Consider the following 19,106-nt stretch of genomic DNA (forward strand, 5'->3'; position numbering starts at 1 on the left):
TGGTCTCCCCAGATTTGTCCCCCTCCTCCACTTAGATGGAAGCAAATAAAACCAGAGACAGCAGAAGTGAAGGTTTCGGTTCTCCCTCTGATCTCCACACAAGGATGGGGCTCAGGGCCTGATGTTCCTTGGTCATTTACTTCTGCTATCCTTAGAAAGTGGCGTTGCTGTCGTGTGCCGTCCGTGGTCTTCAGCGCCGAGCGTCTGACGATCATCCAGTTGTGTAAATTAGTGTACACACAGAAAATAAACAGTATTGTCTACAGAGCGCACCGGTGGCTGATTTATGGGGCACGGGTAAGGTCCTAAATATGCTCAGGGAAGAGGTGCAACGGAACGCAGTGAGGCTGTAATCCGGGGTGATCTTATTGCAGCCTTCCAGTACTCAAAGGGGGCCTACAGGAAAGCTGGAGAGGGGCTTTGGACAAGGGCATGCAGTGACAGGACACGGGGCAATGGCTTTAAACTGAGAGAGGGGAGATTTAGATTGGATCTAAGGAAGAAATTCTTCCCTCTGAGGGTGCTGAGGCACTGGCACAGGTTGCCCAGAGAAGCTGTGGCTGCCCCATCCCTGGAAGTGTTCAAGGCCAGGCTGGATGGGGCTTTGGGCAACCTGGTGTAGTGGAGGGTGTCCCTGCCCATGGCAGGGGGGTTGGAACTGGATGATCTTTGAGGTCCCCTCCAACCCAAACCATTCCGTGATTCTATGTAAAAGAAAACCAGGAACAGAAGACATTTAGTTGCAGAGGTTTGAATATTGGCAAAGGAGACACTGCTGGGCTGGAAGGAAAGGCCATTCTCACAGAAACGCCAGCCACTCCACCAGAAAACCTGCTCTTTTCATCCCGAGCCAGAGCTGAAGAGCCTTGTCTGTAGGTCTTGGTTGAGGAGCACGTCCACACCTGCTTGCAAGCTGCCCGAGTCACACCAAGGACAAACCACGTGGCTCACACCAATTTATTTTAGCTCCTGGCCCAGCTCACACACACTGGAGCTCCGAATCGCTCTCCAGCTCATGAATGAAGCGTAGGCAGAAGGCTCCATATAGCAGGTTCTTTCAGGAAAGACAGGCAGATTGTGACAGCGCTCTGAATTCCAAAAAGATGAAAGGGATTCCATCGCCGGCTCCTCTCCTAACAGAGTATAAAGATGATATTCTGCCCTTTCAAAAGAACATCATTCACAAGAAACACTCCACAACTCTGTAAGCATAAGGAGTCATAACTCTCACTGCATACCCTGGAAAAGCTCTTTCAAGGAAGCAGAAATGACAAGCTCTGGAAAACGGCCGAGTTAAAAAGCAAGACAAGGTTGAAAAAGAGAATGCTTGATGACTAGTGAACATTTTGCTCTGTGACTAGGAGTAAATGGAACTTACCTGAGCAAAACAGAGCAAGGACAGATCAGGAGTGCGCTGGCTTACTCCCAACAACGGGAAAAGCTCACCTCTGGGAATGTTTTCCCGACCCACGGAGCCTGCAAACGCTGCTGCCAATGTCGTCATGTCCACAGGATGGTGCCAGCCACTCACTAACACCACCCGTCTGCAACAGACACACCAACACCCAGCAGCTGTGAGAAACGCGGCCTCGGTTGACACAAACACTCATCTTGGGAGTCAAAACATTTTATTAAATTAGCAAAGCTGTGCTGCAGCCCCTTCGGGAAGCTTGGCCATCCACAAGCACCCATGCAGCAGGAGTCCAACTGCAGTGCCCACCCAGGAGAGCTTGATTTAAAGTGTGCTTTCTGCTCTTCCCTGTTTTCTGTTTAAAAAAGAAGCCTGGGAATCAGTACAGAGAGGAAAAGAGGATGGGAAAAGAAAGGACCAACACCTGCTGCTGCAAGTTTTAATGAAAGCCCACCAGGTCTATGACACTTCCCATGGAAGTGCCAAATGCCCCGTGTCTGGACAGGCTCCTGCTGCCAGGGGCTCTCATGGCAGCCTGGAGTGCGGTCCTGAAGAGGACAGACTTCTCATCTTCACAGAAACAGCGAGGGTTAAGCTGCAGCACAAGTCTGCTTGGACAGAGTAAGCTCTTCTCAGAGCTCATCTGAATCTCCCTCCCAGGGCCCTCTTGCTCCTTTGAAGACAACTTCTTAGTGACTGGAGTCCGTTTCTGAAGCCGCTTTGTTTTTCGACTGCTCACTGGAAAGGCACAGCCACATCCGACCCACTACCTCCACAGACACTCTCCACTTCTTCCCTCCTGGGTGGTTTGCAGCACTGCTGTCTCTGTACAGGCTCTGGAACTTCCTACTTCATTTCTTCATACTCTTGTGAGGGATCCAAGGTTGGGCCAGGAATCATCACCGTCTGAAAAAGCAAGGAACAAAATCGGCATGACGCAGAGCAGCTCTGAACAAGGAATTCTTGCCACAGAGCACGAGAAAGGGGGAGCAGGAGGTTCCCGCAACACCAAGGCCTTGCACAGGAAGGCGACCGCCTAGAAGAAGCACGAGGGAGGACGCAGAGGGGGAATGGAATGACACGCCTTGGACTACACTGTAGTTCTCGCCTCCTCCTTCTCGAGGACCTGTTTTTGTTAAACAGGAAGACAGAGCACCTGCATCACTTTGCCAGGCGATGTACAGGGAGCAGTAACCCCCTGAATTATCACCCAGGTGTCAAATGCCCTCAGCCTCCTATTACAGCTTCCACGGGCTAGAGGCCGATAACGCCAGGTTAATAGAATCATGGAATGGTTTGGGTTGGAAGGGACCTCAAAGATCATCCAGTTCCAACCCCCTGCCATGGGCAGGGACACCTTCCACTACACCAGGTTGCCCAAAGCCTCATCCAGCCTGGCCTTGAACACTTCCAGGGATGGAGCAGCCACAGCTTCTCTGGGCAACCTGTGCCAGCACCTCAGCACCCTCAGAGGGAAGAATTTCTTCCTTAGATCTAATCTAAATCTGCCCTCTTTCAGTTTAAAGCCATTGCCCCGTGTCCTGTCGCTACACACCCTTGTCCAAAGCCCCTCTCCAGCTTTCCTGTAGGCCCCCTTTGAGTACTGGAAGGCTGCAATAAGATCACCCCGGAGCCTTCTCTTCTCCAGGCTGAACAATAGAATCATAGAATGAATAATAAATAGGTCTTCTTGCATATTTATCCACCCCCTTCCCGTTACAGGAAGCTCAGCTTTGCTTTTGTCCAAAATTAACTAGGAATCTACGTTTCACAGACAAAGGCCGTGCTGGTGCCTTCTCCTGGTGGCATTACCTTAACTATGGGGTCCTTCGGCGGAGCCCACTCTGGGACAATCTTGCCATGCATCCTCCATGTGCCATATGGGTTGACTAAGTACTTCTCAAACACGACATACTCCAAAACATCCTTGGGCACCTGCTCCCCACCGTACATCAGCCGCCCAAAACGGTCATAGATCGCCAGAGTCTGTAAAAAGAATTGAGGAAAACAGGCTGGGCTGGCAGCAGGCTGGATCGGGAAACGCCAGGGGCACACGGGGAGGTACCTGTCGTGTGTGCATCCGCACTGTCACCTGGCCATACAGGTTGCCTCGATTCACAAAGCTGTCACACCGCATGTGAACCACTCTTGGAGGCTCCAGCGACTCCACAAAACTCCACCGGATGGTCTTGTACCTGTTCCCACGGACCATTTCCTATGGAGAAAAAAAACAAGCACCAACTTCACTAGGATGTGAATTGGATGACAAGCAAACTGCTACATATAACGAAGCTTTATTCATTAGCTATTTCTTAGACTTGTGCTTTCCCTTCCCACTCTGTCTTTGTTGTATCCAGAAAAAATGAGACAGGTGATCAGGTTTAGAGAGCCTCAGAGACCACAGAAGAAATCAAGGACATGCTACATCCAGACAAACACTTACCGGGTAACAGCGCTCTGTCACCAGGGAGTGAAGTTTCTGCTTGTTAAAACTGCAAGTGAAACACACCCAGTTACTCAAACACACGTATTGTAAAGAGGCTTACTCCCAAATCCCTGCTTCTCCAGAAGACACACGACATACTGGCAGAACAGAAAAAGCAAAATTCTCAGCTGTGATCTCAGCGCAAAAATCAGGATGTGAACGCAAGCTGGTTGACAAGACTTCAGGGAAAGACACAACGACATCCTTTGGAAACCAGTTACAACCTAAGTGTTTCAGTGATGTCTGGAATGGTAACCCAGACTGATGCAGTTTCAAAAATCTGTTCTATTACTGGAAAGCGGAGCAAGCCAGCGGAGCATCGTTTCATATCCAAACAATTCCCTGCAGCGCCATCCCGAACAGCACCAACCACCCACTCATCTGCTGGTAAGACGAGTGGTGCAACAGCTCATTTCTTTGCAGGTCAGGTCAAGATGAATCTTCTGCAACCTGCTTTTCATTAGCAAAAGCAAGAGGGTACTGACCAAATCTCCAATGCCCTACTCTTCACAGAGATGGGGCAAAAAAGATGAAGTATTTGCTGCAGAGAAGGTGCAAGGATTAGAAAGACAAGGAAGAAAAACGGAGCATGTAAGTAAAGAGAAGCAGGTCCTACACAACCACATCAGGCAGAGGAGGGGTCTTACTTTGCCAGGGAATTGTGAGCTTCAATAAATATCTCCTGCGCCTTCTCTGGGAAGGTTTTAGTGCTGAAATCCAGATCATGATCTTTTATCTTCCGCAGACTGAAAAGACAAGGAAAGCTTTACAGTAAGTAAAGAACAACTTGGAAGCACCTCACGTGTTTCAGATGATGACAACGAACTTATCCAGCTCAAGTCCAGCTTTTACCAACAAGAACTGGAGACTCCCCACTGAGACACAACCTTTAGGTGCTGGGAAGACAAGTTTACTGCTGCAAACCCAAAGAATCCTCAAAAAAAAGAGTGCACGCTGCATCCATTCACAGCAGGATAGGTGCTCTGTGTCCGTTCTCACTCCAGAGACTCCTGGTGAGGTGGTACAACAGCAACAGTGGAAGAAGCAGGTAGAAAACAAAAGCACCATCTCACCACTGCAAGACAGAACCCAGCAAAGCTTCTGCACCACAGACTGATTAGAAAGGAGGTACGTACGCCAGCTGGGAGACAGCAGTCTGCTTCGCCTTCTCCATCTTCTGCTTCAGCCCATCTTTCGACAGGGAAGTCAAGCGGGCATCACCCTCAGGAGGAATGTAAGGGTCTATAATATCAGCTGCAGGAGAGAGAAGGAAGGTCACGAGGAGGCTCCAAAACAGCAAAACGAAGGAAACAGAGGCAGCATCCTGGCTGCCGGGGGCTGGAGAAGCCGGATTCTACCCGATAATGTTTGCGAGATGAAACACGAGCACGCAATTCAGCAGCGACAGGTGCCTACTCCCTGCTCTCCTCTTCCATACAGCCCCAGGACAGGAGGGCAAGACACATTCCGCAGCAGGGCACACAACCTCCCTTGCTATTCCCTGACCCTACGAGGGGGCCAACAGCTTGACACCCGCCCGAGGCAAAGCAGGGCGGCTGCTACACCTCACCAGGAGGCAGAGCACCTAACCCAGTCCGTTGCAGGCGGTCACACCGCTTCGGCTAACTGCTCACGCTATTCCGCATGAGTTTTGCCCCTGAAAGAGATGGAAGCAGGCTTTCTACCACCTGTGCAAGCCAAGTAGAAGGTCCGTTCCACACGATCCTCAGGAAATATCGTCCCCAAAGACCTGAGCCTCTTCTCCTTCTCTTCAGGGGACAGCTCTCTGGCCCACTCGGGGACAGAGTGCCTCTTCTTCGTTCTCACCGGGACAAGACAGGCCGAAGGCGCTCCGGCAGGACGGAAGTACGGACTCCGCGGTCTAAGGAATCACAGAATCACAGAATGTCAGGGATTGGAAGGGACCTCAAAGGATCATCTAGTCCGAGCCCCCTGCTGGAGCAGGACCACCCAGATCAGATCCCACAAGAACACATCCAGGCAGGTTTGGAACATCTCCAGAGAAGGAGACTCCACAACCTCTCTGGGCAGCCTGTTCCAGTGCTCTGTTACCCTTACTGGGAAGAAGTTCTTCCTCATGTTTAAGCAGAACCTCCTATGTTCCAGCTTAGATCTATTTCCCTTGTCCTATCATTGGATGCCACTGAGAAGAGCCTGGCTCCATCCTCAGGAAGAGAAATAACAAAGCCAGCGTCAGCCTAAGTGCCGAGAAACACGGCCGGCATCTTCACGGATTCCCCTTCGCGCCTCCCAAACACAGAGCAGCTGGAAACACAGCGACCACCCCTGCCCGGCGCCCTCCCGCCATTCCCTCGTCCCTGACTCCCCAACCCCTCAGCCCGCGGCTCCTCAGCCCCCCCCAGCCCCTCAGCCCGCTCCCCTCCGTCCCCCCTCGCCGCCCCCCCCAGCCCCCACCTGCCGGCACACCCGCAGGCCCAGCCGCCCCACACCCGCCCTCACGGCGGCCGCCATCTTCCCGCCGCGCCGCGCGGTGGGCGGGGCCGAGAAGGGGCCCGCGCGCGCGGCGGGTGGGCGGGGCCGGCGGGAGCCCGCGCCGCGGCAGCGAGTGGAAAATTCCACCGGCTGCGGGGGGGGGGGGGGAAGGCTCCGCCCCCAGCGCGCGCCGGGGGGACCCCGGTGCCTGGCGCAGTGCGGGGGGGATCCTGCAGCGCGCTCCGGCGGCGGCCCCGGTGCACCGAGAGCGGGGGGTGCGGGGGACCCCCCCCTCCGTGCCACGTGCGGCAGGCGAGGGACCCCCCCCCTTCCCCAAGGGTGTCGGACCCACCTGTCCCCCCCCCGCACTCAGAGCCCCCCACCCTCCCCGCGGCCCGGTGCAGCCCCCGCAGCGGAGCCGCGGTCGGTCCGCGATGCTTTCGGCCTTTCAGATTGCAGCAACGCTGAGGGCTGCCGCGGGGGGGGGCGGTCAGGGGAAGGCGCCCACCCCCCACCTGCCCGCGGCACAGCCGGGATGCAGCAGCACCCATGCCCTAAAGCAAACCGCGTTTATCCCAAAACCCCTTCCCTCGAAATTCCAGCTGCGGGAGCCCCAGGGACACCCCCGGGGATGCTCAGCACCCCCCCACAGCTGCAGGGTGAGGCCTCGGTCCGTCTCGCACACCCACAGCGTGGGGTTTGGGGGGGTGTGAGCCCCGGCGGGGGTCTCGTCGGGAGGCTTGGGGCTGCGCTCGCTCCGCTTGGCCGCGCTCCCCAGTTTGCTTTGGGGACTGTTGATCTTGGCGGCGAGGAAGCGTTGCTCCATCGGACAGCTGGTTAATGTGTAGTGACGGCTCCGCTGTGCCCGAGACCGTTGACCCCAGCCCACGCTGTTATCTGTACCGGCGTGAGCTGGGAGCGGCCCTGCGGGGCCGTGCCGGGGGTCACGGGGGGAGCCGGGCACCCATGGGTGGGGGTATTCCATCTGCATCCCAGTGGCGGCTCCAAAAGTCTGGCGTGATGCTCATGGGGGCTCGAAAATAGGAGAGGAGGGGTCCTCCCTGCTGCACCCCTAGCGGGGAAAACTGGAGCTGGTTTCCCTGAAGCCCCGGGGCCACAGAGCTGGTCCTGGAGCAGCCAGGACTGAGTCACCAGCCCCAGCGCCCCACAGCCCCAGTGCTTTCCCACGGCTCGGGACTCGTGGGGCTGGATTTTCCCAGCCCGTCCAGCTTTCCCAGCTGCAGAGCTGCCCTCTGATGCCATCTCGGCTGGTTTAACCACCGCGGGCAGCCACGCAGCCCCCTGGTGGCCGTGTCCTCGCCATGGGGGGGCTGCTGGGCAGCACGGCCCAGGAGCATCCGTGCCTGCTGCAGCTGGGGCTGGGGCTCGTCCCAGCAGCAGTGGCCTCTGGACATGCCACTTGACAGTGCCCCCAGCCCACGGGTGACTTTCCCCCTGCAAAACCACCACGCTGGGATTCGCCCCATTGGAGAGCAGGACCAGAGCTGGGATTTGGAGGGACCTGAGCATCAAGAGAGTGGGAGGTGCTGAGCACCCACCCAAAGCTGAGCTGTCGCCAGCAGCTCCAGGCACTGGCACGGCCACATGTGCCTCCATCCTTGCGCAACTTGCCCCAGGTACCTGGCGAGGAGGGAGGGTGACGGACACGGCCGCACGCATGCATGGCCACGCAGTGAGAGGGGGAAGCGATGCAAAACGCCTCCAACCCCCCCCCTCGGGAACAGCCTGAGGAGCGAGAGGCCCCCGGGAGCCACTTTGCAGCTTCGAGCGTTGTCCCTGTGCTCCCGAATACCAGAGATTCCTGCCCTAAGCCGCCGGCCCAGACCTGCGAGGCAGGATTAGCCGGTGCCCTCCGGCTGCTCCCGCTCTCAGCAAGAATGGCAAAAACTCCGGCAAAAGAGAGAAGAAAAGAAAAGCCTCTCTTGGGATCTTTCTTTTCTTTTCTTCCTCTTTCTTCGCCTCGCTTTCCTAATTAAAATGGTGCACTGAGAGTGGGTTGGTGGCTGCAGAGACTCTGGGCTATTACAGCTCCTGGCTTTCACCCCGTCCGTTTTGTCCTCGGGCTCTCCCCAGTCTGGCACTGCAGGAGAACCCGGTTTGGTCGGGACACGGTGGAGGAGCTGGCTTCCCCCCGGCTTTTCTCGGCGGAGGCTCTTTCTCTCTCCCTTTCTTTCTTTCTGGGTTCTTGCTGACAGCAGCATCTGTCATCTAACCACATCTCCCATGTGGACCAGCACCCACAGAAGGCACCTGGAGCCCTTTGCCGAGCACGAGCCCTGTGGCTGGCACGGCCACCGAGTCCTCTCGCTGCCCCCCAGTGCCAGGCGCACACCGGGAGGGCACCAGCGACCCGCAAAGCCATCAGGAGCAGGAATTAAAGCTCAGAGAAGGACAATCCCCTCTGCCTGCCTCCCATGGCAGTGAGCAGCTCTGCTCCAGGAATAGGTTTATCCTGCCCCTGACCTTGCTGCCTGCCCGGCCACGGCTCTGCCCTGGGGAGAGTCACCCGTGGCCACGAGCTGCACCGGGACATCGAAAGCAGAGGTGAGGCAGGAGGAGAAGGGCTTTTTGCTCTGGTGAGATCACTCAGCATCACCGTGGCATGGCCAGGCTGAGTCCTCCTCTCTCCATCCTGGCTGCAAACCACACACGGAGGCTCCCCCCCCAGCCCACGCCAAACCATGGAGATGGGACTTTCTCCCCAGCGCCCTGCTGGTATCACAGGCGTGAGCTCGCTCACAACAACGGTGATGAAACTTTCCCTGGTCCCTTGTCCCAGCCCCAACACGCCCCCACCATGTCCCCACCAACACCATCTGTGCATCCGATGGGTCTTTGCACCCCACCGAGGCGCTGGGAGGGGGTGGTGGCAGCAGCGAGGGGAGGGCGGCAGCTGCCCGAACCCCCTGCATGGCTCCAGCTGTTTCCCTTGTCTCCCTTCCTCTCCTCGGGGCTCTGCAGGCACAATGCGGCCCCGCAGAAGCCCCAGATGAACCAGTTGGGTTTTTGTAACGATGTGTTAAGAGCCGCCTGTACTTTCTCCGTGCCCCAGTTCGTGACACCAGCTCCCCACGAACTCCCGCTTGGTGCTAACTTATATTTTAAACCACGAGGTATCACTTTCAGCAAAAATAAATCTTTTTTTGGAGATGGGGGTGGGAGAAAAAAAGGAGCAGCTGTGGTTTCCAGTGGTGGAAGGCAATTAATGATTTCCTGCCTCTGCGAGCTGTGCTTCCTTCTTAAAACAAGGGGTGTTGTGGCACCCACAAAAACACGGCACGCTTCTTTTCGGGGGGCTGAGACTTAGGGAGGTCTGTGTTTAACGGCGTGCGGTGCCAGGCAGGAGGCAGCAGCTGAGTTGCCAGTCTCGGATTGCCGTGCCAGGTCCCGGGGCCGAGAGCAGGGCTGGGCTGCAGCTCTCACCCCGCAAGCCGGGTGCGGGGAAAGCCGCCGCGGGCACAGGCTCCCCTCTTCCAGAGGAATTCGTTTTTTCACCCTTTTTTTTGCCATATAAAGTCTTTATTAAGAATTTTTAAACTTCCTGCTGGCGTTTGTCACGAACCCAAACAGCCATCCAACATCACCCACTTGGGACATTTATTACCCTGTAAATACTCCTCGCTGCATTGTGTACACAGCTTTTTAAGATGGATTCCTTACATAGCATCTTCCACAAGCCCCAGCGACGCTCCGCAGTGACCCCGGGGCGAGCAGAGGAAGCCCCCACGGGCCGCGGTACCCCGGGTGGGCAGCAGCAGCTGCTCGCCCCCGGGAACTGCAGAGAAACCCCTTCTGCTCAAGAGCTTAGAACGTTCTTTTTACTTTCGAGGACGTGAGCCTGGCACGAAGGGCTGCACGTGCGTTGGCAGCCCTGGGGTTTTACCGGAGCCCTGCAACACCAGGTTGCACCTTGATGCTGCAGTTCAAGCAAGGGGAGGAGGAGGAGGAAGAGGGAGGAGAAGAGCGGCTGCTAGCTCAGGGTGGGGAGGACCAAGCAACCCCACGTAGCTGTCCGGACAGGTAAAGCAAGCCTGGAGGTCATGGGCACCTTCTCTCTGCTCCAATATGCACTTGCTGTATTTTTGCTGCAAAGTCCAAGGGTTTTTAAGCTGATCTCATGATTTTTTTAAGGCTGGAGGTTAGCGATAGTCATACCCCGGGCTCCGTGAGCAGCGCTGCCTTATCGACCTGGGGAGCACAGAGATGACTGAACCCAGGGAGAAAGCGACCTGTGTCCTCCAGATACAAGAGCTGGACACTGCATGGTGCTGAGAGGGTGCTCAGAAGACTGGATGGGGCGCGAACGAACAGGGAAAAACCCAAACCTGCATGGCGTGCACAGCGTGTGCTGGCATGGGACCTGCTGGCTGCTCCGTGCTGGGAAAAAGTAATCAATAAAAAAAAAAATAGAACTATCAGAAATCCCAGGACACAGCACACCAGAGCTCATGAAACATTAGCAGAGGCGAGTCCCAGCTGGGACCTGGGCTGCTCTGGCCGGCCGGGGGCTGCCACCCACCAGCACAACCGTCACCGAGCGGTGACGACAAGTCCCACACGGGGCCAGAGATGCTCCAAACGGCCTCCGAGCCCCGGCTGCACCCATGGGTGCCACGACGAGAACCGGGCCCGGCCCCACCATGCCACGTCCTTGGCCCCAGGGCCCCGCTGGACCCGAGACAGCCGACCGGCCCCGCCGCACGGTGCATCCCCGGCCCTTCCCCCGGGGCCACCATGCTGGAACTCCCACGCACGGCACCTTCACCCCCCCCTCCCGGGGAACCCTGAGCCTGGTGCAACCCCGGTGCCGCGGGCACCCCAGGAGCCCCACGCAGCCTCTCCGTGCCACCGTGCACCGTGCCAGCCCCGCTCTGCACCGGGTGCACCGGGAGCCCCCGTTAGTGGGCTGCACCGTGCCCATCCCCCGGGCGGGGTGACCCCTTAACGGGCGCAACAGCCAGAGCCCTCTCTAGGAGGCCCCGTTAACGGGGTGCACCGTGCCAGCCCCGCTCTGCACCGGGTGTACGGGAGCCCCCGTTAAGGGGTGCACCGTGCACATACCCTCCCCGGGGGGGTGACCCCGTTAACGGGGCGCACACGCCAGAGCCCTCTCTACCGGGAGCCCCCGTTAACGAGGTGCAGCGCTCCGGAACAGCGGCGAGAGGAACGCGCACCACCGGCGCCGCTTACGCAACGCGCTCGCGCCGCCCTACGTGCGCGGCCGCGCGCGCGCGCGCACGCGCCGTTCCTCTCCTCCTCCTCCCTCCTCCCCCCCCCCCGCCGCCGGCCGCCTCGTGCCGGGAGCGCGCGCGCGCCCCGCCCCTCCCTCCCCTCCTCCTCCCGCGCCGCCGCCGCCCGCTCTCTCGGTGTGTCGGTGGGGGCCGCCGCGTCGCCGGCAGGAAGCCTTCGCGTCCCCGTCCCCCCCCCCCCCCCCCCCCCCCCCCCCCCCCCCCCCCCCCCCCACCCGCCACTGCCGCCGCCGCTCGCCGCCCCCTCCCCCGCCGCCCGCCGCGGGGGGGCGCAGCCCCGCACCCGCCGCCGCCGCCCCGCCATGCCCGAGAAGCGGCCCTTCGAGCGGCTGCCCGCCGACGTGTCCCCCCTCAACTACGGACTCTGCCTCAAGCCCGACCTCATCGACTTCACCTTCGAGGGCAAGCTGGAGGCCGCCGTGCAGGTAGGGCTCCCCCCCCCCCCCTCCGCCCCCCGCCGTCGGGCCCCGAGGGGAATCCCCCCCCCAGCCCGCTCCTCCCGCCGCCGGGCCCGCGGGGGCCCGATCCTCCCTTCTCCCCCCTTCCGCACTCGGCGCCGGGCCCCGAGGGCCTCCCTCGCTCCGGCCGGGGCCCGGCCCGCGGCGCGGCGGAGCCGGCGGGCAGGTGCAGAGAGGCCGCTCAGAGCTGCCGCCTCCCCCCGCGCCCGGCGCGGTCCGCGCCCTCCCTTCCCGTTCAGCCCGTACATCGGACGTACGGATCCCCCACCCGCGGCCGAGCGGCGGGGAAGGGGAGGGCAGCCCGCGGGCCCCGCCCTGCCCCGCTCCGTCCCCCCGGGAGCGGCCTGGGAAGGGCTGGGGGCCTGGCCCCGCCGCCGCGGGCCCCGCAGGCACCGGCCCCGGCTCCTCGCCCGCCGCCGAGTCCTTATGTAGGTTGGGCGCGGGGCGGTCGGGGCCGCGGGTATCTGCCTCGCCGGTGTCTCCGGCTCCCCCCCCAAACCCGCAGCGAGCACCCTGTTCCCTGTTTTCAGCCTCCGGCGTGCTGCTTTTATCTCTATCCAGCCGCTCAGATGGCTCGGGATTTTGCTGGAAAGACAAGTGCCAGATATGCCATTAAACGAGAACTGCCCCGGTGTAGTACGGTAAGCTGGTAGGCCTCGGCGTCTTGGAAAGCTTGGAGTCAGGGAAGCGAGAGGCTGGGTTAGCGGTGGGGAGGGGTGCGCAAACTGAAAACACTGGATCTTCTGCCTCCTCCGAAAGCTTCCCCGTGCTCCTGCTTCAAAGCCGGAATGTTTGATGGAAGCCCTGAAGTCTCCTAGTCATTCTCAGGCTGCTGTGCCAAGATTCCCTGAATTTGCTTTCATGTCTTTCCTTGTGCGATGGTTCGAAATAGATACGGAATCGCAAGGACTTGCGGGGCGTCTTCTTAAAACGAATCGGCTGCGTCGAGAGCTCAAAGATATTTGAGGGGGATTTTCGATACTGAGACATGCAGATCTCAGTCGTGGTCTGTTTTAAGATGAGGTGGCGTTGGGGGGATGAAGCTGCTGAATCTGAAGCTCAGGTACCAAAGAGAGCGGGTGCCTCGCTGGGCAACAGTCTGGTGCCTGTGGAAGCTGGGAAAGCCAAAAGGCTGTGGATGATAGTGAATCTTGTGACTTTTGGGACTTGGAGGAAGACAACCAGAGATGAGTAAGTTTGTGTCATGTGGAAGAAGTACTGAAAACCTAAATGGCCTTGTGGATTTTGTTCTAGCTCAGGTCCTCGGGCCACTGCTGTCTTTGGGGCACGGTGCATCAGCCTGGGTGGAAATGCCAGCTTTTGAGAAATTCCCAGTCCCTTCCGTCTTAATCCTAGCCACCTATTCCTGTCTTCGCACCCCAGTTGCTGCTCCTCAGTCCTGTTACAGCTGTGGGGCGGTGCTGTAAATGGGATCACTGAAATCATCCAGGTTAAAAATAACACTCGGGGGGAGGGGAGCAGTGGCTTTTTAAGCCAGTGTTGCTACTGAGGAGAGAGTAGCATTGCACAGCAGCCTTGGAAACTTAGTTTAAATCCAGGACTAACGAAGATTTGGAGACTTCTTGTGGAGATGGTGGCTGGTTTGTAGACTTTAGTCCTGTTGAGATATTAAAAGTATTGTTTGCTGTTCAGGGATTGCTCAATGAATTCCTAGAGCAGTGCATACCACCTGACAATGCAAAATCCTGGACTTTCCTACCAGCTGAGGGCATGTGTTAAGGAAAACACTGATCTGGCGGGTTCAAGGTTGTAAAAAAAAGTCTTGTTTGCATCATGGTGAGCTGATCTGATATTCTCACTGCAGAGAGAATTAAAAAAACACAGGGCGAGGTTTTTAAAACATACCTAAAGCATATATCTTTATTTTTAAATAACTTTTTAACAACATGGGCTGAAGAATCGTGAGGCCACATCCCAGCTGCATGCAAGTGAGCACAGGGGAGGTGCAGGAAGGTTTATAGGGTGAGTGTTCTCATGCTTGTCTCAAGTTAGAGATCAGGAGAAGTTTGCTGTGGCTGCCAGTGTCCAAAGCACAGTAAAGGCACATTCCAGAAAACTAGAGAGTGACTATTCTGCACTTTAATGGAGAGAGGGACAACTAGCTCACCTACAGTTCCAGGTGCACAGCTACGGATGCTGTTTGTATATTAAGAATACTCTAACATTTGCTGGTTGTTACTGAGCTGGGATTGAATCTAGAAACTAAAAAAACCCACTCGTGTGCTTTTTTGATCTAGTTGGTTCAATTCAGGACCTGTTGGCCATCGCCACCACCACCTTGAGTAAGTTGGAGTGGAGCTCGTCAGAGGCGTTCTGTTTTCAGCATACTTGAGAGCTTTGCCGTGCATTGTACAGACGTCGAGGGAAAAGTGATTTTGTGTCAAGGCAGAAACTATGAATTTTCCACGTTTTAGGTAGGGAGGTACACACGTTGCTTGCTCTCGAAGATCCAGGTATCAGTTTTTATAACCAATCAAGAGTAATTATTAGTCCATCTGCCCCATTCCGATATGGTAATGGCTGTGCAAGCAATAATCCATGTCAGGTAGATAAACCAGGGATGCTTTGTTACCTGCGGGGTGAATACTGACACTTGACAGCAGAATCAATCGTGATTAACCACAAAATTAGGAAAACTTTTGATTACGTACATCAAAAGTGTTTGCTTTTTTTCTTTATTTTGCATTTTTAGCAGCAAACTGGAATTAGTGAAGGCTGTGATACTTAGTCAAGATATTACAGGAAAACACTTGATTAGTCAGTTTGTGTTTCTCACTCACAGCCATTAAATAGGATTTGGCAGCCCTCTGTGTAGAATTTTGTTAAGTCTTTTGACTTGAGCACCAAGCCCTAAAGAAATGTTAAATAACCTTCCAGTCTTGGCTTTGGGACGGCATGCTTGTGTTGGCTTTTGCAGGTATACATAACAAAACATTTAGTCTTTTTGCCACAGTAATAAATGTTACACTTCTATGGCTCCTTCAAATAAGCTGCAGAGGATAAAGCCCTTTATAATTCCAAAGATAAGGCTGTTGCTTCAGTGTCAGCAGTGACCAGGTTGATTTGAAAGCCTTAAAAAGAAGTGATATGTGTTTATAGCTTATTGTGGCACTTCCAGTTTTCAGGCTAGGGAATTGTCCCTCTGTCTAGTATTTGAAGTCTGTCTCTTGATAGTTTAATTTCATAGCCTTTTGGAGCTGTGCTCGTTAAGTATCTGGTAGCCTATACATTAAGTTTTGTCCAGTTTCTTGAGATTTTTGAATAATGTGATTTGTGGTCATATGATATTTGGAAGTCTGTAGACTTGTGTAACAATTATATAAACTGACTTTACGTAATTGCCGTTTATCACAGTTAAAAACCCCCAAATCCTGAAGGGTTCTGTGTGAAATAGTTCATTTATCACAGGTAGGACAAAAGGTGGTTGTGGGAGAGTCGGACACTGCGTGGGTGGCACATCTGGAGCTGAAAACAGTCGCCTGCTCTCAGCCCTGGATCACTCTGTCAGTTTTGTCTTTTGTTGGTCTGTTGGGTGTGGGGGATGGTTCTGAATGAGCACAATTAAAATTTATTTTTTTTTTTTCCGGTGGAAATAGTTCATCTACTTTATTCATCTGTGAGCTCGAGATTTAATTATTATAACCCTGATTCTCAGGGTCTAGTTATCAGTGCAGTGCACTCATATTACTCAATGTCTAGGTCAACTTTTTTCCATTCTGCTTTTGACTCCTGGGAGGCCTAACGGAGGGCTGGAACAAAGAGGGGATGTGTGGCCGTTCTGCTCTTCAGCATCACGCTGAAAAGGCAAACGTGAGTAACCAGCAACAGAAACATCTGGCTCCCCAAGTTCAATCTGTTTTAAGCTCCTAAATGGAAGTCCCGAACGCTGTCACGGCTCCAAAAGATCACCAGGCGCAGGGTGTAGCGAGGTGGAGCTTCAGAAAAGTGCATGGTCGTCTTCTAACTTGGTGATCCACCTCCTTTGGAGCGTGTTGGGTGGGATTCATCCCTTTCCTTGCAAACTACAGTGAGGCCTTTCTTGGTTGCAAAGCAGTCTGTCTTTAAAGAATTTACAACCTGAGGTAGCTGGCTCTTTTAAATATCTTTTCCAGTCCCTTTAATATGTCTTAAGGATACTGTGTTGTCTTTAGTAATGTTTAACTTGTATCTGTTGCTTTTTATAGGTTAATTATGCAGTATCTGCTAGACTAAAGAACGTGTAGTCTTCTGATCCTTCTGCATGCCAGTTAAAGGTTAATTATGGCACTCTTGTATGTAAACCTTGAAAAATTAAACTTAATGGGTGTAGTATTTGTAGTTAGTATCTTTTTTTGGGGGGGGGAGTTGTCTAGTGTAAATATACAGTCATGTTAACCAGCATTGTAACTTACATTTCCAGCACATAAAATCAGATCTGAATTGAAGTGTTCAAGGTACCGTGCTGAGTGGTGAAGTGTGATGCTTCAAAGCCAGGACCTCGGGGCTCTGTGGACCCTTGTGCCATCAGCTTCAAAACCAGGAATGCCTTTGCTCTTCCCCTGCCCTGCAGAAAGGCCCCTTTCAGTTTTGTAATTCGTGAGGCTAAGAGATTGTAGTTACATTGATGGTAGTTACAAAGGGATTTACTCCTCTGTGTGAATTTGACACTTGTGAAGTATGTGTGGACTGCTGCAGATGAATGTAGTTGGATGCTCTTTGGAATGAAGTGAGTTTTTCCAGTGGGCCAATTAGTCGTGGCATTGTGAATTTTGCTGCTTGGCTATCATAATTTGCTTGAGATGCAGATGAATAAAACTTTTTCTTCCTTTTCGCATTGAAGTTTGAAATTCTTAAAAAGATGCCTCCTAGAACAGAACAGAAGTAATTTTAGTTGTCTGTTTTTAGAGAGTAAAATGCTAAAAACGTATGTGCTTGTTATAACGCCACATTTAGAAAAGGGCTCTGAAGCTGAGTGGCAAGATTTTAATTATCTTGTCTCACGAATGGCTCTGGAGAATTAGTTTTGACTATAGAAGGTGTCTTTTGGTGCATCTCATCCCGTGTTCTGGGTAGGCTGGCATTCCACTGAAGCCCTTCAAATTCTTGTTTCTAATGTCCTGAAAAGGTTTTCCCATGAAGTCCTTTCCTGCTCTGATAACCGGTGAAAGTCGAAAGCTTTACAGCATCTTCGAGTCCTGTTTGGCTAAATAATTAGCCTTTTTAGCTCTTCTTCCCTCAAATGACGTTACCTTGGAAAACTTTTTGGGGAAATTTAAGCTGTTATCTTGTGCTGGGTGAGATTTTCCTTCCCAGAAACAAGCGCTGAGCACGTGTGTGGACGCGTAGGGGGTTGGGAAGTGTGTGTCATCGTAGCCTCACGACAGGTTTCCGACACAATTAGAACATCTCGAAGGTCTGCAGTTTTATTGCAGGGCAGACCTGCTTTGTGGCATCTCTGTCTGACTAATCTCAGAATGAGATGGAGTTCTGATTAATGTTGCTAGAGTTTCATCAAAAGCAACAAGTTTAAAGTTTTGAAACATCCCTTTGTTCCACATGCTGGTCTTAGTTCATCTGCTGCTTTTAGGCACGTCAACCTTATGGCAAAACTACTTCAGTCGTGGGCATTTGCAGCTTGCTCTTGCCCTGATTAGCCTCCTCTTGCTGGAGAGGAAATTTATTATCTTACAGAGCAAGGTGAAGCAGGGTGACAGTTGGCATATACACAGCTTTGGAATTAGTTACACCTTTTGCAGTGAGATGCTTTTTTGCCTTTTAATGTGATTGCATTCATGAAGAGCACTGCCTGAGCAGAATATCTGTCTTGCAGAACATAGTATTAGCAGAAATGTAAAAGCAGTTTCAGGGTGTCACTTGCAGTGAAACACATTAATTCATCTTGACGAGGTACGTGGTGTCTGTAAGCGTGAGGCTGTAGGTTCTCGTGAGATAAAATAGTCATAAGTTAAGTGTGCTGAGCAGTTTATAGTTTATTTTGGTTTTGTTCTTACAGGTGTGTCTGTACTTCATTATTTTTAGTGGATCAGAGGGAGGAGGCTTTCATGCCATGAAAACTTTTTTTCCTCATTAAATTAAATTATGGAGCCTCAGAGTGTGCTGCACAGTGCCCTGTCAGGATCATATTTGCATGCTCAATTTTGCCCTGTTTTTCAGGATGTGGAGGGTAAACATTTTTTAGAATACTGGTTCACTCAATCCCTTTAAACTTTTTCTAGTATGTTGCACTCTTGTAAAACTGGCTTGATATTGTAGGAGGTAAGAAAAAAATCTCAAATTAGGTAGTTGCCTTTCTAAGATGCCTCTGAAGTTGTCTCTTCTTAAACCTAAACTTTCTTATCTTGCAGGCACTGTGCCACCCTGAAAATTGGTTTATTTTTTAAAGATCAAGTCTATTGTTAAACCCAGTATTGTCTGCAATTTGGACAGCTCTTTATGCATCTTGAATTCTTAATCCAGAGAGATTTGGATCTGTAGATTGAATAAAGGTCTTTACTAGACATTTATAAAAAGCTTTTCTCATTCTGATTTTTCTGTCTTGTAGAAGACCTTGAAAAACCCCAAACCCTAATATTGTGATGAAAATTGTTGGGCTTTGATCTTAGGTTTTGGGAGGTGTTGTAATCCTTTAGTTTCATGCACACCAAATTAAAAAATAAAAATAATCAGATTGTAAATGTTTACTCGAAGCATCAAGTCTAACCTGTGACACTTCACTGTTCCGTTGTCTAGTTTTGTGCTTTGCAAGGATATTGTTTTTAGAATCAGGTTATCAGGTAACACTGTTTTGGTTTTATTACCACAAAGAGGCAACGTGGTGGTAACAACACAGCTCTTACACACTACTGCAGGGGTGGCAAGCAGGGTTTGGAAAGATTCACTAATAATTGCACTTGTGAAAAAGTGTAAGCCCTTACATAATATTTATTATACAAACGATTCTGTTAGTAGGAATAAGCCACAGATGTTGGCTTCGGAAGCAAAGTCGGTGACTGGGGCTGGAAAGAAAT

The 19,106-nt window shown here is 53.3% G+C and overlaps 2 protein-coding genes across 2 annotated transcripts in view; one reads left to right on the forward strand and one right to left on the reverse strand.

Annotated features, from left to right (window-relative positions):
* Positions 1–1,474: 1,474 nt before the first annotated feature.
* On the reverse strand, positions 1,475–7,176 carry MRPL45 (mitochondrial ribosomal protein L45). The gene is made up of 9 exons (XM_086626318.1): positions 6,993–7,176; positions 6,333–6,372; positions 5,585–5,778; positions 5,033–5,150; positions 4,544–4,642; positions 3,855–3,903; positions 3,477–3,626; positions 3,224–3,397; positions 1,475–2,317 (listed from the first exon to the last, which is right to left on the reverse strand). The coding sequence occupies exons 1-9, from the start codon at positions 7,174–7,176 to the stop codon at positions 2,258–2,260; spliced, it is 1,068 nt and encodes a 355-aa protein (XP_086482444.1). The 3' UTR covers positions 1,475–2,257.
* Positions 7,177–11,922: 4,746 nt separating this feature from the next.
* Positions 11,923–19,106, forward strand: part of NPEPPS (aminopeptidase puromycin sensitive) — a 40,004-nt gene continuing 32,820 nt past the window's right edge. Inside the window, 1 exon segment of the mRNA XM_086626497.1 lies at positions 11,923–12,045. Coding sequence (XP_086482623.1) covers positions 11,923–12,045 — 123 coding nt within the window.

The sequence above is a fragment of the Tauraco erythrolophus genome, chromosome 25 (genome assembly GCF_009769465.1).
Source record: "Tauraco erythrolophus isolate bTauEry1 chromosome 25, bTauEry1.pri, whole genome shotgun sequence".
In the NCBI taxonomy this organism is placed as follows: domain Eukaryota; kingdom Metazoa; phylum Chordata; class Aves; order Musophagiformes; family Musophagidae; genus Tauraco; species Tauraco erythrolophus.

Excerpts from the sequence above, each read along its gene's own strand:
- MRPL45 (XM_086626318.1), bottom strand. The coding sequence starts at position 7,176 with ATGGAGCAACGCTTCCTCGCCGCCAAGATCAACAGTCCCCAAAGCAAA. Across the intron at positions 6,373-6,992 it reads CACCCTGCAGCTGTGGGGGG|GGCGGGTGTGGGGCGGCTGG; the intron begins GTGCTGAGCATC and ends GGCCGCCGTGAG. Across the intron at positions 5,779-6,332 it reads GCCTGCGGGTGTGCCGGCAG|ACCGCGGAGTCCGTACTTCC; the intron begins GTGGGGGCTGGG and ends GTGATTCCTTAG.